A 15193-nucleotide genomic window follows, 5' to 3' on the forward strand; every position below is an offset into this window, starting at 1 on the left:
GCTGGAGGGCTGAGTTTGGCCATCACTGGCTTAGACCCATGCATTGCACAGAAACTCTACGGCAGTTAAGGTGATTTGTCGGCTCTCGCTGTCTTGCTAATTTCTCCAGAAAGAGACATTATTATATTTAACTGTCATGGCTTTCCCCCCAAAGTCCTGTGAATTGTAATTCAGTGAGTACGCTGAGAATACTATTAAATAAAACTTGGGTTCCAGAGGAAATGACATTTAAGTAGTTCTGAGTGAGTGGTGCAGCAATGCCCTCTAAAACAGGAGCACTGACTCGTGCAAACAAACACACACTTTGCTTCATGTTGCAGCCTCTGTCAATATTTTTTTGGAGAGGGGAGGCAGTTAAGGATCAAAGATCAGGGGTTTCGGATACAATAAAGGCTCAGTGGCTAGGGAAACGAGCAAGAGCGAAGGTGGGAGAAGACAATCCCTGCTGAAGTTGCACCATGGACCTTCTGCACAGCGCAGGGGTCCAGGCCACCAGCTACCTCCAGGAGAACTTCATGGGCTACCAGGACTGGTTTATCTTCATCTCCACAGTCGCTGACCTCAAAACTACTTTCTTTGTCTTCTTCCCCATCTGGTTCCAGCTGAAGGAGGAAGTGGGAATCCGACTCATCTGGGTGGCTGTGATCGGCGATTGGTTGAACCTGGTTTTCAAGTGGTGAGCGCGGAGTCTAAGAATCCTGATCACCCCATTTGGGGGTCAGGAACAAGTTCTCCTCTCAGTCATATTGCCCAGAGACCACAGTTGCTCCCCTCCCCATTCCCGGGTAGTCCTAGTTCTTAACCTGAGCCAGCACTCTGTCCTGGACACTGTTTTCCAGGACTATGCAAAGTAGCAATTTAGGTTTGGTCTGAACATAATGTCAAAGCTTGGCTTGATATTATAAAAAGAACCCCGTTGTCCAGATTTTGACGCTGTTTTTCAGGGCCAGAGCAAACCATAGTTTACTGGTTCAGATGTGATGGCAAACTATGGTTTGACCCAAACTAAGAAGGAGGAAATTAAGCTGAGCTTGTGTGGAAAGGGAAGGGGTAGGAGCAAGCATGCAGGTCTCTTTCCAGACGCATTCTTGTAGTGCTAAATCACAGCTTTGCATTTCATATGAATCCTCTCCCAAAGAATGCCTTTGAGCACTTACAGAATGAATTCCCTGCATTGCTTCCACCCACAGCTATCCCCTGGGGTGTGAGGAGTCATGAAGGAGATAGTCGAATCCTGAAGAGGATTGGGAGGGGCTTGGAGAGTTAGAGCTGGACGACGCCGGGGTGCAGGAGGTAGATTTGGGATCCCGAAAAGTGTATGAGGCTGAGGAGCAGGCTAGCAGTCAAGTGTGTAGAGAGCTAGATCTGGAGAAACTGGAGTCAAGGAGGTTGGCAAAGGAGTGTTCTGCCCTTGTGGCATCAGAAACCGCAAGTCTCACACCTCTATTGACTCCTCCTGTTAGTAAGGAGATTCTGGGGAGGAAACTGAGGGTAAATTGGGTGCTCAGTTGCTTCTGACAAAACCTCTGTCTCCAAGGACACAGAGACGCTGGCATGGGTGTGAACAGACTTCGCAAACTCAACCCATTCCATGCCCATTTGCTTGCCATTCCTAGGACTCCGACTGCTTGCTTCACCAATGCTGTGCCCTTCCTGCTATTCAAAAGGAAGATGCAGGGGGCATCTCGCTTGTTGGATCAACATGTCAACATATTAGCTTGGGTTTAGCCGTCTATCTAGAGCAGGGGTAGGCAACCTAAGGCCCGGGGGCCAGATGCGGCCCAATCGCCTTCTCAATCCGGCCCGTGGATGGTCCGGGCATCAGCGTGTTTTTACATGAGTAGAATGTGTCCTTTTATTTAGGATGCATCTCTGGGTTATTTGTGGGGCCTGCCTGGTGTTTTTACATGAGTAGGATGTGTGCTTTTATTTAAAATGCATCTCTGGGCTAGTTTTGGGGCATAGGAATTTGTTCATTTCCCCCCCAAAAATATAGTCCACCTCCCAAGGTCTGAGGGACGGTGGACCGGCCCATGGCTGAAAAAGGTTCCTGACCCCTGATCTAGAGTTCTTATGTACCTGCTGCATCTTATAAGCTGTGCCTTGCCTAGTTACCGATCTGTTTTATGTTTTAAAACTTTGGTCGGAATCTAGACTGGGAGTTTGACTTCTCCGTCCGGCAGCAAGGGCCAGGCCAGTTGTGGGGGGGCAACCAACCTTTCCTTTTTGGAAAGGAAGCCCTCCTTGGTTCAGTTGCTTGAGTAATATGGAATAATTTATTTGTTCTGTAGGTGCTTTCCCATGGCATGGCCTGGACATTGTAAATGTCTCTGGGGAGAAGTTTTGCCTTTGTGTCAGGAAGGACACTGAATTATCTTTGGTACTTTCAAACACGGTGATTCTATGAATCCTCCATTTCCAGAATTTGCCCTAAAAAAGCAAATCATGGGATTGTGATTAACTTAAGAAGTAGCCAAATGTACATAATTTTATTTGATTTTCCTCCTTTTTCCCTCTCCCTCCCTCCCTCCCTTTTTCTTCCTTTTGCAAAATGTAGTTTTATTTTGTAGAATTAAATGAAAATTGCTTCATCATAGATTGGCGATTCAGATTTCTGATATTTGTTTGATGGTTTTTAAACATGGATAGGCTACCTTTCTATTAAAATACTATTCAAAGGGCTTTCAAAAAAATTAAACAACCATCTAAGGTCAACAAAGAGACGCACAGGCAACTCATAGTAAGGGTATTTTTTAAATTTAAAAGAGCTCAATAAATAAAATCAGGAATTAAAAACTGTAGCAAGGAATTAGAAATGAAAGCAATATTAATTAAATGTGAATGGTTATAAGAGGAAGAGGGAGGGAAAGGAAATGTGGCTGGGAACTAGAAGTCTTGAGTACAAAATAATCACACCAGTCTTTTCCAGTTCCTGAAGCCTTTAACAGTAGGATTCCCTGCAAGTTTGTTATTACTCTGAAAACATGGAGGGCTAGGTTTTTCTTTTTCTTCTGAGATGGATTTACTGAGGCAACTGGAATAGGCAGTGGCTTACATCTTCCGGTTTCTGGGGGCCCAACCACCACTCCTTAATCTTCCCTCCTTACAGGATCCTGTTTGGACAGAGACCCTACTGGTGGGTACACGAGACCGATTACTATGGCACCGCAACACGCCCTGTGATCCAGCAGTTTCCCATCACCTGCGAAACTGGCCCAGGTGAGGTTGAAGCTGCCCCCTCTTCTCCCTGTGCTTTCTTTAAGTGGCTGTAAGACCTCCCCCTTTCATTTACACTTGTGTCTCTCCCCTCCAGGCAGCCCCTCTGGTCACGCCATGGGGTCTTCTGGGGTCTACTATGTCATGGTGACAGCCCTGCTGTCGCAGCTCTTGCCGCTGCAGAAAGAGACCTTGGCTGCCAGGTGAGGCCCCTGCTCTCAACCTGCACCATCACCATCACTCTATAAGACGCACCAGACCACAAGAGACACCTAGGTTTTGGAGGAGAAAAACAAGAATATATTCTGAATCTCAGAAGCCAGAACAGCAAGAGGGATTGCTGCGCAGTGAAAGCAGCAATCCCTCTTGCTGTTCTGGCTTCTGGGATAGCTGCGCAGCATGCATTCGCTCCATAAGACGCACACACATTTCCCCTTACTTTTTAGGAGGGAAAAAGTGAGTCTTATGGAGCAAAAAATACGGTATTTTATTTTTTGTTTTGACTACGACAGACCAACACGGCTACCTACCTGCAACTAGAACCATCAGTATTTGTATTAGTATACCACCCTATACATGCAGGTCTCAGAGGTTCAGAGCAGCTGGGACCTTACTTTTAGGAAGACAATGTCGTGCTATCTCAACAGGAGAGCATCTCAGAACAACTTTGCTCCTCTGTCTCCATACTTCCAAGGAGACAAGAACTGATGCCCCTGGGGTGTAATGACAATCTAGTGCAAATACTGTTAACAGGTGGTTCCCTAGACCAGATGGATGGGAGGTTGCCTGCTCTTGAAGGGGTTACGCTCCCTCTGAAGGAGTGGGTACACAGTTTGGAGATGCTTCTGGAGCCTCTGCTGTCACTTGAGGCTCAGGTGGACTTAGTGGCTCGGAGTGCCTTCCATCAGCTTTGGCTGGTGGCCCAGCTATGCTCCACCTGGACAGGGATAACGTAACGTCTGTGGTCTACGCTCTCGTAACATCAAGGTTAGATTACTGCAAGACGTTATATGCAAGGCTGCCTTTGAAGACGACTCGGAAACTTCAGCTGGTGCAGAATTCAGCAACCAGGTTGCTCACCAAGGCAAGACAGTTTGAGTATATTACACAGATCCTAGGTGGACTGTACTGAATGCCTATTAGTTTCAATTCAAAGTGCTGGTTTTGACCGATAAAGCCTTAAACGGATCAGGACCACAATACCTCAAGGACTGCCTCTCTCCATATGAACCTACCCAGACCTTGAGATCATAATCTTAGGCCCTTGTACATGTGCCTCCTCCATGAGAGATCTAGAGAATGGCAATATGAGAGCAGGACCTTTTCAGTGGTAGCTCCCCATTTGTGGAATGCTCTCCCCTGGGCGGCTCACCTGGTGCCTTCATTACATATCTTTAGCAACCAGGCAAAAAACATCCCTTTAACCCCAATTGAACAATCTATGGCATTTTAAATGTGTTTATGGGAAAGGGGGGGGGGTTGTTGGCTTGTTATTGTTTATATTATGTGTTATGTGTTTTATATTGTATTTGTATGCTGTGAACCACCCTGAGATCTGCGGATTAAGGGTGATATACAAATTTAATCAATAATAACAATAATGTTAATAGCAATACAATATAGAAAAATGGAAAGATATGAAGGCTGTCAGTCTGCCACAGGCTGAATTGGTCAGAGTCCTGATAAGTTAGCATTTAAGACAATTGCAATTAAACATGCCTCAGCAAAAGTAGGGGGATATTTCTTTTTTAATAGCCTCTACATTGCCTTTCTATGCAACATCTCGCTTCAACATGTCTTTGAATTTCAACTTACTGAAATTCTGTCCAGTTTTGGAATATTGGGAATATTTATTGCTGTACCTCTCCTCCCATGAGCTACAGCCAGCATGGACAATGGTGAGGGATGCTGTAGTCCAGCTACATAGAGAGCAATAAGGTCCCCTATACCTGCAGATCATCTTGAAACCATCACATGGTAAATTCACAAATTGTGGGATGCAGCCTTTGACTGCAGTGGTTTTGGAAGACAAGTTCACTGTCAGGGGCTGGACTGGGGAGAAGTGGTGAGGGCTGCCCCCCTTCTCCTGAACCTCCCTGAGAACAGGAGGACAGTATAGATTTAGAACAGTGGTTTGCAGAAGGTCACAGTTCAGAGGCTGCAGAGAGGAGAAGATGGGAAATATTGGGGGAGCAGCAGGAAGCAGCAGCACCAGGGGAGAGACAGCTGACAGACTCAGTGTCCTTGGAAAGCATTCCTGACCCCCCCCCCTCCCGGAACCAGACGAGCATTGAGGGTAGTAGAACAAAAAGCTCAGACGCAGAAAGCTATTAGCCGGCACGGGGTGACGTAGAATAGGAGAGACGTAGGGGGTGGGACTTTACTTGGAGCAATGCCATTATCTAGGGGAGACCGCATTCCTTCGTCTCTCTCTGCGACTTTTGAATATATTACTTGGTAAGAACTCCTGATTTCTCTGCTTCTTGGCTGCCACTGGGGGAGGGACAGAGTTCCCTGAAGCCTGACATTCGCTGACTCTTGCCATTGGGCTGTGGCTACAGAACTGGCTTTCTCAAGCAAGGCAATATTTTCGTCAGCAAGAGAGAGAGAGAGAGAGAGAGGAATCATGGCTCTAGATCTCAAAGATTTAGATCAGCCTTTCTCAACCTGTGGGTCCCCAGATGTTGTTGAACTACAACTCCCACCACCCCTAGCTAGCAAGGCCAGAGCTCAGGGATGATGGGAGCTGTAGTCCAACAACATCTGGGGACCCACAGGTTGAGAACCGCTGATTTAGATGGTGGTGTGGTAAGATAATTCCTGCTTTTGCTCTGGTCTGAACAAGTCCCCCTCACTCCCAGGTGTCTGCGTGGTCTCCTCTGGGCGGGATTCTGGACTGTGCAGGTCTGCGTCTGCTTATCTAGAGTCTTCCTCGCTGCACACTTCCCACACCAAGTAATCTCAGGTGTGATCTCGGGTGAGTTTTTCCTAGGCTTTTAGCTGCACAACGAAATTTCTGTGCACCAGCGAAAAGGCCTTTATTCACTAGAAACAGAAGACGGTTAGGTGGTGTGTGTGTGTGTACTGGCCTCAGTCCAGTATACCTGAAGGAGGATCTCCACCCCCATTGTTCTGAGGTCCAGCACCGAGGGCTTTCTGGCGGTTCCCTCACTGCGAGAAGCCAAGTTATAGGGAACCAGGCAGAGGGCCTTCTCAGTAGTGGCACCTGCCCTGTGGAACGCCCCCCCCCCCACCAGATGTCAAAGAGAACAACAACCAGACTTTAAGAAGACATCTGAAGGCAGCCCTGTTTAGGGAAGCTTTTAATGTTTAACAGACTATTGTATTTTAATATTTTGTTGGAAGCCGCACAGAGTGGCTGGGGAAACTCAGCCGGATGGGCGGGGTATAAATAATAAATTATTATTATTATATTATTATAGAGTCAAACGATATGCAAAGGAGTCGAATGCCCAGCAATGCACGTATATGCAGTTGTCCCATCTGGGGATTGAACCAGAAACCTTGGATCCAGGTTGATCTTTGACTGGAGTCAGGAGGAAATAATTTTGCCCCAGCCAAATTGAATATTGTTGTTGGTGACTTGTAACCTTGCTCTCTGCTGTGATATGTGTGGCATGCTTTGCTTGTAGGAATAATCCGCAACCACTGCTGTATAATGCTCTCCCCAGGGACACCTGCCTGGCGCCATTCCTTTGGCACCACACAAATTATTTTTGTTTTCCTGGGAATTTGGGCAGTGCCAATTACATCACATTGTACTGATAAACCAGCTCTTTATAATGTTTATGTGATTTTATTGTTTTATTGTGTGGTTTTTTCCTTTTGGCAGTAAATTGCCGATAAAGCAAGCCTAACCTTAGTGCAACTGAGTTGGATGTTCCAATATAAAAGGGGCACCAGGTGGGCTATCTTGCCTTGTGACAGGAGTTTGGGTTAAACTCTCCCAACAAAATGAGTCTCTGAAGAGGAATATCCAGTATGGTGATATTCTGGTTAAAAGGATGGCTTATGTGGCAGCCTTGGTGGGCTCTGGCCTCAAGTGCATTGTCAGGGAACCTGGCTAGTGGCTGGGAAGAAAGGGACTTGGTGGAGGCTGGCCAATCTGGGGAATGGGGCACTGGCCCACCCACCTCAGGCTGGCACCAGTCAGCTGCCACGGCCACCCCATCACCTTTCTTCCTTATTGCCAATCCTGGTGTCGGCTGGGGCAGCTTCCTTGGTCTCAGTAATGTGATTGTAGAAGTCATAGAAATGTAGAATTGGAAGGGGACCCGAGGGTCATCTAATCCAACCCCCTGCAACGCAAGAATCTTTCGCCCAATGTGGGGCTTGAACCCACTTCAGGGGTCTCATGCTCTACCAACTGAGCTATGATGAATGTTAGCCAGGAGGAGGAGGTTTGAGGCAAAACTAGAATTAGAGGGCTCTGTCTGCCATTTGGCTCTGGCTACTGTTGGTCTTCCTGACCTCAGGCCTACCAGTACGAGTGGGCACCAGCTAACACTGCTACGGCTGCCCTGGTGTGTGTGTGTGTGTGTGTGTGTGTGTGTGTGTGTGAATATGGACAAGAGAGAAAAAGTAAAACGAGAGGAAGTGAAGTTCTGCTTTTTGATTTATAGAGGAGAGATAGGACCCTTATGGGCACCTCATGTGGGTCGCGGGTGGCGCTGTGGGTTAAACCACAGAGCCTAGGATTTGCCGATCAGAAGGTCGGCAGTTCGAATCCCTGTGACAGGGTGAGCTCCCGTTGCTCGGTCCCTGCTCCTGCCAACCTAGGAGTTCGAAAGCACGTCAAAGTGCAAGTAGATAAATAGGTACCGCTCCGACGGGAAGGTAAACGGCGTTTCCGGGCGCTGCTCTGGTTCGCCAGAAGCGGCTTAGTCATGCTGGCCACATGACCCGGAAGCTGTACGCCGGCTCCCTCGGCCAATAAAGCAAGATGAGTGCCACAACCCCAGAGTCGGCCACGGCTGGACCTAATGGTCAGGGGTCCCTTTACCTTTTTAGGACCTTGTGTGCACCTTGTGTCCAGGTTCAAGGAGACACAGATGGGCCACGCATAGGGTTTGATAACCAGTGCTTTGATGCACTAAATGGCTGACTGCTTATTCTCTAAAGTTCAACTCCCAAACCCTCTCACTCAGCCCTGCGTCAACAACACTGAAGGGAGAGGCGTTGCGTGGATGTGTTTGTGGATATTCCAGCTAAACAGAACGGTTTCCCCCCTCCTCAGGGATGCTGGTGGCAGTGTTCTTTGAGCACGTCCGCTCCATCTACAACGCCAGCCTGAGGAGATACGTGGGCACCACTTTCTTCCTCTTTGGCTTTGCCCTGGGCTTCTACCTGCTGCTCAAGATGCTGGGGGTGGACCTCCTGTGGACGCTGGAGAAGGCCCACAAGTGGTGTGAGCGGCCAGAGTGGGTCCATATCGACACGACGCCCTTTGCCAGCCTGCTTCGCAACCTGGGCATCCTGCTGGGCCTGGGGCTGGGCCTCAACTCTCCAATGTACGCGCAGAGCTGCAAAGGGAAGCAAAGGCCGCAGCTGGCCTTCCGCCTCAGCTGCATCGTTTGCTCCCTGTCCGTCCTGCACCTGTTTGATTCCTTCGAGCTGCCCACCGACAGGGAGATCCTCTTCTACATCCTCTCCTTCTGCAGGAACACCTGCGCTCACATCTGTGCTGTGGCCCTGATCCCCTACTGCATCTCCTGGCTCTTCTGGCAGACAAAGAAAGACGCATAGGGGGGCAGAAAGTTTGGAACACAGCTACCTTGGACGTGGTTCTCCTGTTCCAGCTCTTGCAAGGGCGCTCGGGACTCAGGACTAAAGCTTTACAAAACCTAGGAACATTGCCGACTCTTTTGTGGGAGATGGAACTGAGCTCCTCTGCACATTGATGAATACGAACTTCCCCCAGGTTAGCATCAATAGCATTCTGACATCCAATCAAGAACAGCGGCAAGGACAGGTACAGTGGTACCTCGGGTTACATACGCTTCAGGTTACATACGCTTCAGGTTACAGACTCCACTAACCCAGAAATAATACCTTGGGTTAAGAACTTTGCTTCAGGATGAGAAAAGAAATCGTGCTCCGGCGGCACGGCGGCAGCAGGAGGCCCCATTAGCTAAAGTGGTGCTTCAGGTTAAGAACAGTTTCAGGTTAAGAACGGACCTCCGAAATGAATTAAGTACTTAACCCGAGGTACCACTGTACATAGGAAGCTGCCTTACATCAAACCATACTGTTGGTCTGTCTAGACTGGCAGCGGATCTCCAGGATAACAGGCAAGGTTCTCTCCCAGCCCTACGGTGACAAGTGTAAATGTGTGTTGTGAAAAAAAAAAATCTTCAGAGTCCAAACTTGAACAGAAAGATAGATGAAGTTCCTTTCCGTTTTAAAGCGAGCTGGGGGTATCTTGGGCATTCAATAGTAGTTTTTGCTGCAACCAATTGCTCTTTCTGATCTCCGTTCAGGTGCCTTCTCCTGGTTTCTTCCTGTCTCTCACTATGAATGTATACACGCTTCTCCTTATTTGTCTCCATTCCTCTACCAGCCACAACTCAGTCTTTCCTCTTTGTCATCTCACTTCAGTCTTGGATATCTGCATTTTGCCCTCTGTTCCAATTTAGTCTTGTGGGTTTTGTGGATGATTATTCCTAACATGCCTTCCTTTGGCACAATATAGGTAGAAGACCCAAGTCTCTCTGGTAATGGTGGGTGTGTGGCTTTCTTATGTTAAAGGATGTCTTTTACTAGCAATACAACCCTAAGCAAACTTTCCAGGAAATGAATCAGTGCACTGTCATATTGCTCAAGAAACAAAGTCACGTACAGTGGTACCTCGGATTACAGGCGCTTCAGGTTACAGACTCCGCTAACCCAGAAATAGTACTTTGGGTTAAAAGCTTTGCTTCAGGATGAGAACAGAAATTGTGCAGCGGTGGCGGGAGGCCCCATTAGCTAAAGTGGTACCTCAGGTTCAGAACAGTTTCAGGTTAAGAACGGACCTCCGGAACGAATTAAGTACTTAACCCGAGGTACCACTGTATTCAACAACTTCTAGGTTAGCAAGAAAACTCTGGCGGACAGTGGTAAAGGTAAAGGTAAAGGTAAAGGGACCCTTGACCATTAGGTCCAGTCGTGACCGACTCTGGGGTTGCGGCACTCATCTTGCTTTACTGGCCGAGGGTACAGCTTCCGGGTCATGTGGCCAGCAGGACTAAGCCGCTTCTGGCGAACCAGAGCAGCACATGGAAACGCCATTTACCTTCCCGTCGGAGTGGTACCTATTTATCTACTTGCACTCTGACGTGCTTTCAAATTGCTAGGTTGGCAGGAGCAGGGACCGAGCTGTGCTTAATGCCCAAACATATCTGACTCCCTCCTGACAGTGGGGCAGTCCTTGGTGAGGCTTACTCCTCCATAAGCACATTTTAAGATACAAACATTTAGCAATATCTGCCTTTGGAGCACCTTGGCTGTAGTGTGCAGGGAGTCTCCAGAGGCCCAGCTGAAGTGGTCAAAAAGAGAGAGAAAAGAAGTAGCAAACACCTGCGGGGCTTGATTTGGGATTGAGACCGATTTGGGGACGTGCAAAAATCAGTGCAAGGGCTCAGAGGGACTCTCCAGCATTAACAGGGGGGAGGTTCCTTCTAGGAAAGACAGCATTGGCTTCCAGGAATGCTTTCCCTATCCACCCCTCACTTTTACCCCCCCCCCTTGAAATCTCTCACTTCACTGCTGTTTCCAAATCAGACCCCCGGTCTCCTTTGTTGACACTGCCACACTGAAAGTAAGAACCTAAAGGGGGAGAAATCCTTAGTTTATTACTTTACAGTCCTTAAGAACGGTTGTCATATTCACAGTGCGCCATTTATTCCCGTTGTCTATCCCATCACTGCTCTGTGCTCCGTTCGCTGACAAATGTCCGGAGGAGCGCTTCCACCTCTGGCCGCCGGCTCATCCGCATGGCTTTGCCCTGGTAGCGGCCCCGCTTCCCAGCCCCTTTTCCTTCCAGCAGTTCAGCCACCCTTGGGGGAAGAACAGCAACAAGGTCAGACTAGCTTCTCCTCGCGCCACATTTGCTTGGTTGGTCAATGGGCTCTCATAGAGTACAATGGTACTTCAGGTTACAGACGCTTCAGGTTAAATACACTTCAGGTTACAGACTCTGCTAACCCAGAAATAGTGCTTCAGGTTAAGAACTTTGCTTCAGGATGAGAACAGAAATCGTGCAGCAGCAGCATGGCGGCAGTGGGAGGCCCCATTAGCTAAAGTGGTGCTTCAGGTTAAGAACAGTTTCAGGTTAAGAACGGACCTCCAGAACGAATTAAGTTCTTAGCCAGAGGTACCACTGTACAGTCGTACCTTGGCTGCCAAAAACGCCTTGGTACTCGTGAATTTTGGCTCCCGAACGCCGCAAACCCAGAAGTGAGTGTTCCGGTTTGCGAACGTTCTTTGGAATCCAAACATCCGATGCGGCTTCCGACTGAGTGCAGGAAGCTCCTGCAGCCAATTGGAAGCTGCACCTTGGTTTTCGAACATTTTTGGAAGTCAAACGAATTTCTGGAATATATTCCAAGAGCCACGCCCGGGGCTGGGCAATCTCTGGTTTTCAACATTGCGCTATATCACAAGCTCAGCATTGCGATATAACAAAAGAGCACAATGTTTGAAATAGGGATGGAACTATGTAGAGCAGGCATAGGCAAACTCGGCCCTCCAGATGTTTTTGGGACTACAACTCCCATCACCCCTAGCTAACAGGACCAGTGGTCAGGGATGATGGGAATTGTAGTCTCAAAACATCTAGAGGGCCGAGTTTGCCTACGCCTGATGTGGAGGCATTGGCTGGCTTCATGGTTTTACCCACACTGTGAATTTTGCATAGCAAACACACACACAGACGATTCATGATATATTGCCAGGTCAACAATGATGAAGCCAATATCGTGATATGGCCTTCAAATCTGATATATCGCCCAGCCCTAGCCATGTCCTAGCCTGGCTGATTTGTTTCAGCCCTGCAACTGCTGCATGAATTTGCTTGTCTCTGTCTCTTCTTTCAAAGACCCCCAGAAACCTGTGATTCTTTTCTTCCTGACCGGCCAAAATGAACATCCATGCTCCCTCCCCAACACACACACCAATCCAGGCCTGAATTTATCCAGCTGGCTTGAATGACTCACCTGGGGCCCAGTTTCTCCACAGCGTCTGGGGGTCCCGCGAGGAGAAAAAGCCCAGCTGCTTTTTCATCTCCCACAGATAGGAAAAGGAGGGTTTCCTGCTAGAAGAAGGTTGTTTACAACAACAAAATATTCAACGAAGAACACACACACTTTGCGTGGCGATTCCCGCCTCCTCCCACAGATGGAGTAAATAAAGACACCAGAATTAATGTTAATGGGCGAAAATGGCCACAACTTTATTGATTACAGGTAAGAGGGGTATTGGCTTTAGGCATTGGCCCTAACATACTATCCGGTCTAACCGGGAAGGGTTAAGCACCAACAGGGGGAGCCCCCGAGATGCTCATCCCTAGGCGCTCCCCCAGGGGGTTACCGCTCGGGGGCGCGCTTTAGGCCCTAGCCTCCGTAGGTTTCGGATGAGGCGACGCCCCCCGGAGTCCTTTAACGAACTACCCTTCAAGATGTGGGGGAGGTGATGGCGTTCCTCCCCCCTGACCTCATTTGCATAACATTACCCCTGCCAATGCCTAACCACGAAAACCAGGAGTTGTGACGTTTTGCTACAAGGTAAGCGAAAAAAACCAAATGGCTTTCAAAAACAATGCCAATTAGCCAAGTGGAAAAACTCCTACCAGGCCCCTTGCGGCGACCAGCCGAAGCCCATAACAAAGTCTGGATGCAACCTAGAGGGAGGTTGGGTGGGAAACCGCTGCTGCCGTAGAGAAGAAAAGGGGGCGAGCCAGGGCTGCCTTGACCTTAAGAGCACCTAGGTAAGCCCTGCCCCTACCGCCAGCTGATTGGCTGGCCCGAGGGTGATGAATACTAATGAGACTGGGGAATCCCTGAGTCCCACGGGGCTGCCGCCAGCCCCGCGAGAATGTAGACGGGGGCGTGAGCCTGCAACACACACACCCCGTCCTTAGGTCGGGAGTGGCTTTATAATAATCTGATGCAGAGAGTCAGAATAAAACATAACATATGGAGGTCCACAGGTAAACAGACCGTGCCATAAATGGAAATGTCACCAAGCTAATGAATAAACCTTTTAATCTTTCGGGGTATAAGCAGTAGTCATGGATGCAAGAATCAAACCAAATTTAGCTTATCTGGGGCAGTCAGAATCCTGGGAACTGTAGGTCTGTGGAGGTACACTATGGTTCTCAGGATTCTTTGTGAAAAGTCATCAGCTCTAAATGTATGGTGTGGATTCAGTAATATTTTATAAATTTTGCTGTGATCTCTTTATTCCTAATTGGTATTTGGTAGCGTCACATTAAATAGCAGTATTTTAACCACAAAAGTTAGAACAAAATAGTTTCTATTTTCTAATAGCAGGTGCTCATTGAATCAATTCTATCTCGTCTATATCACATTAGATTTTATAGCTATGCTGCACACTGTGAGCTGCTACTTCTGTAACCAGCTGTCCTAATTTTAATTTCACTTTTGATTTGTCAGCTGCATAATCTGTAAAAACAATTACCATATTTTTCGCCCTATAGGATGCACTTTTCCCCCTCCAAAAATGAAGGGAAATCTGTGTGCGTCCTATGGGGCGAATACAGGCTTTCGCTGAAGCGTAGAGAGCGAGAGGCGTCGGTGCGCACCGACCCCTCTCGCTCTCCAGGCTTTAGGAAGCTATCAGCAAGCCTGGGGAGCCCGAGGGAGTTCCCGCAGGGCTCCCTAGGCTGCGGATAGCAGCCTGCTGCACGGAGCGCGGGGCGCGCTGAAGCAGAGCGCCCCACACTTCGGGCAGACATCGGCCAGCCCCACAAGCTTGGGGGACAGCGGGGAGGCACAGCGCCACCATCCCGCTGTTCCCCGACCTGGTTTTGGGGGGGAAATAAAGGGGGGGAATTTCCTTTATTTCCCCCCCCAAAAAACTAGGTGCGTTCTATGGGACGGAGCGTCCTATGGGACGAAAAATACGGTAAGTTTTTAAAGGCCTGGTTGGATCGGATTTGTGTTGATACGCTGGAGGTGGGAACCTTTCCAGCTCAAAGTAGGGAGCCTTCAGCACCTCTCAAAACCCCACTATATCTGGTGCCAAAGCTCAGAGAAACAAGAGAGAGATACTCACCCCAGCGCCAATCTCATTCGCAATGATGTTCATGAACTCAGAATCACCGTCTTTCCTGCAAGAGAGGGAAAATGAGAACAATCCAGATTGAGGGAGTGAGCCAAGAGGAAGACCTCCGTCTCGTGCCTCCATTTAAATGGGTCCCGGCCATGCCCCCAACAGCCAGCTGAAGTGGAGCAAACTTCCCTATCCCCATCCCAAGTCCTGAGAAAGCAGGATTGAAAATTCCACCTCTGCCGCACCTTTCCCTACAATAGGTCCACCAGCCCTGCGAGAAAGAAACCAGTAATGACTAGACTGACTTAAGCAAAAAAAAAGTATTAATAATTCATTTAGGTTGCATTGATCCACATTGTGTGTGGGTTTTTTTTTTTTAATTAAGAAATATATAACACACAATTTTGCTTTGACGGGCCTCAAAAACCTGTACAGTGGTACCTCGGGTTACATACGCTTCAGGTTACAGACTCCCCTAACCCAGAAACAGTACCTCGGGTTAAGAACTTTGCTTCAGGATGAGAACAGAAATCATGCTCCAGCAGCAGTGGTGCTTCAGGTTAAGAACAGTTTCAGGTTAAGAATGGACCTCCGGAACGAATTAAGTACTTAACCCGAGGTACAGCTGTATAGGTAAGGTGAGTGAGAACAGCAGTTTCTAAATGGGGGTTAAAAATCAGCAGTA

The 15193-nt window shown here is 48.3% G+C and overlaps 2 protein-coding genes across 5 annotated transcripts in view; one reads left to right on the top strand and one right to left on the bottom strand.

Annotated features, from left to right (window-relative positions):
- Positions 1-377: 377 nt before the first annotated feature.
- LOC310830135 (glucose-6-phosphatase catalytic subunit 1-like) lies at positions 378-10030 on the top strand. 3 transcript variants are annotated; one of them, XM_083709780.1, is made up of 6 exons: positions 391-676; positions 2292-2320; positions 3110-3219; positions 3314-3419; positions 6078-6193; positions 8474-10030. In XM_083709780.1, the coding sequence occupies exons 2-6, from the start codon at positions 2307-2309 to the stop codon at positions 8980-8982; spliced, it is 855 nt and encodes a 284-aa protein (XP_083565906.1). In that variant the 5' UTR covers positions 391-676; positions 2292-2306; the 3' UTR covers positions 8983-10030. The 3 variants fall into 3 exon arrangements, with proteins under 3 accessions (XP_083565904.1, XP_083565906.1, XP_083565905.1); XM_083709778.1 differs by lacking the exon at positions 2292-2320 and having other exon boundaries at positions 378-676; XM_083709779.1 differs by lacking the exon at positions 391-676 and having other exon boundaries at positions 2292-2380.
- A 1019-nt stretch (positions 10031-11049) lies between these two features.
- Positions 11050-15193, bottom strand: part of LOC310830103 (putative protein PTGES3L) — a 280219-nt gene continuing 276075 nt past the window's right edge. For both annotated transcript variants that reach the window (XM_083709675.1, XM_083709670.1), the window contains 3 exons: positions 14512-14566; positions 12432-12526; positions 11050-11273 (listed from right to left, as the gene is read on the bottom strand). In XM_083709675.1, coding sequence (XP_083565801.1) covers positions 11138-11273; positions 12432-12526; positions 14512-14566 — 286 coding nt within the window. In that variant the 3' untranslated portion in view covers positions 11050-11137. The remainder of the gene's footprint in view (positions 11274-12431; positions 12527-14511; positions 14567-15193) is intronic.

The sequence above is a fragment of the Podarcis gaigeae genome (genome assembly GCF_964106915.1).
Source record: "Podarcis gaigeae genome assembly, chromosome: 13".
In the NCBI taxonomy this organism is placed as follows: domain Eukaryota; kingdom Metazoa; phylum Chordata; class Lepidosauria; order Squamata; family Lacertidae; genus Podarcis; species Podarcis gaigeae.

Coding starts and splice junctions, on each gene's coding strand:
- LOC310830135 (XM_083709778.1), top strand. CDS start 459: ATGGACCTTCTGCACAGCGCAGGGGTCCAGGCCACCAGCTACCTCCAG. Junction 677..3,109: donor TTGAACCTGGTTTTCAAGTG/GTGAGCGCGGAG, acceptor CCCTCCTTACAG/GATCCTGTTTGGACAGAGAC. Junction 3,220..3,313: donor CACCTGCGAAACTGGCCCAG/GTGAGGTTGAAG, acceptor TCTCCCCTCCAG/GCAGCCCCTCTGGTCACGCC.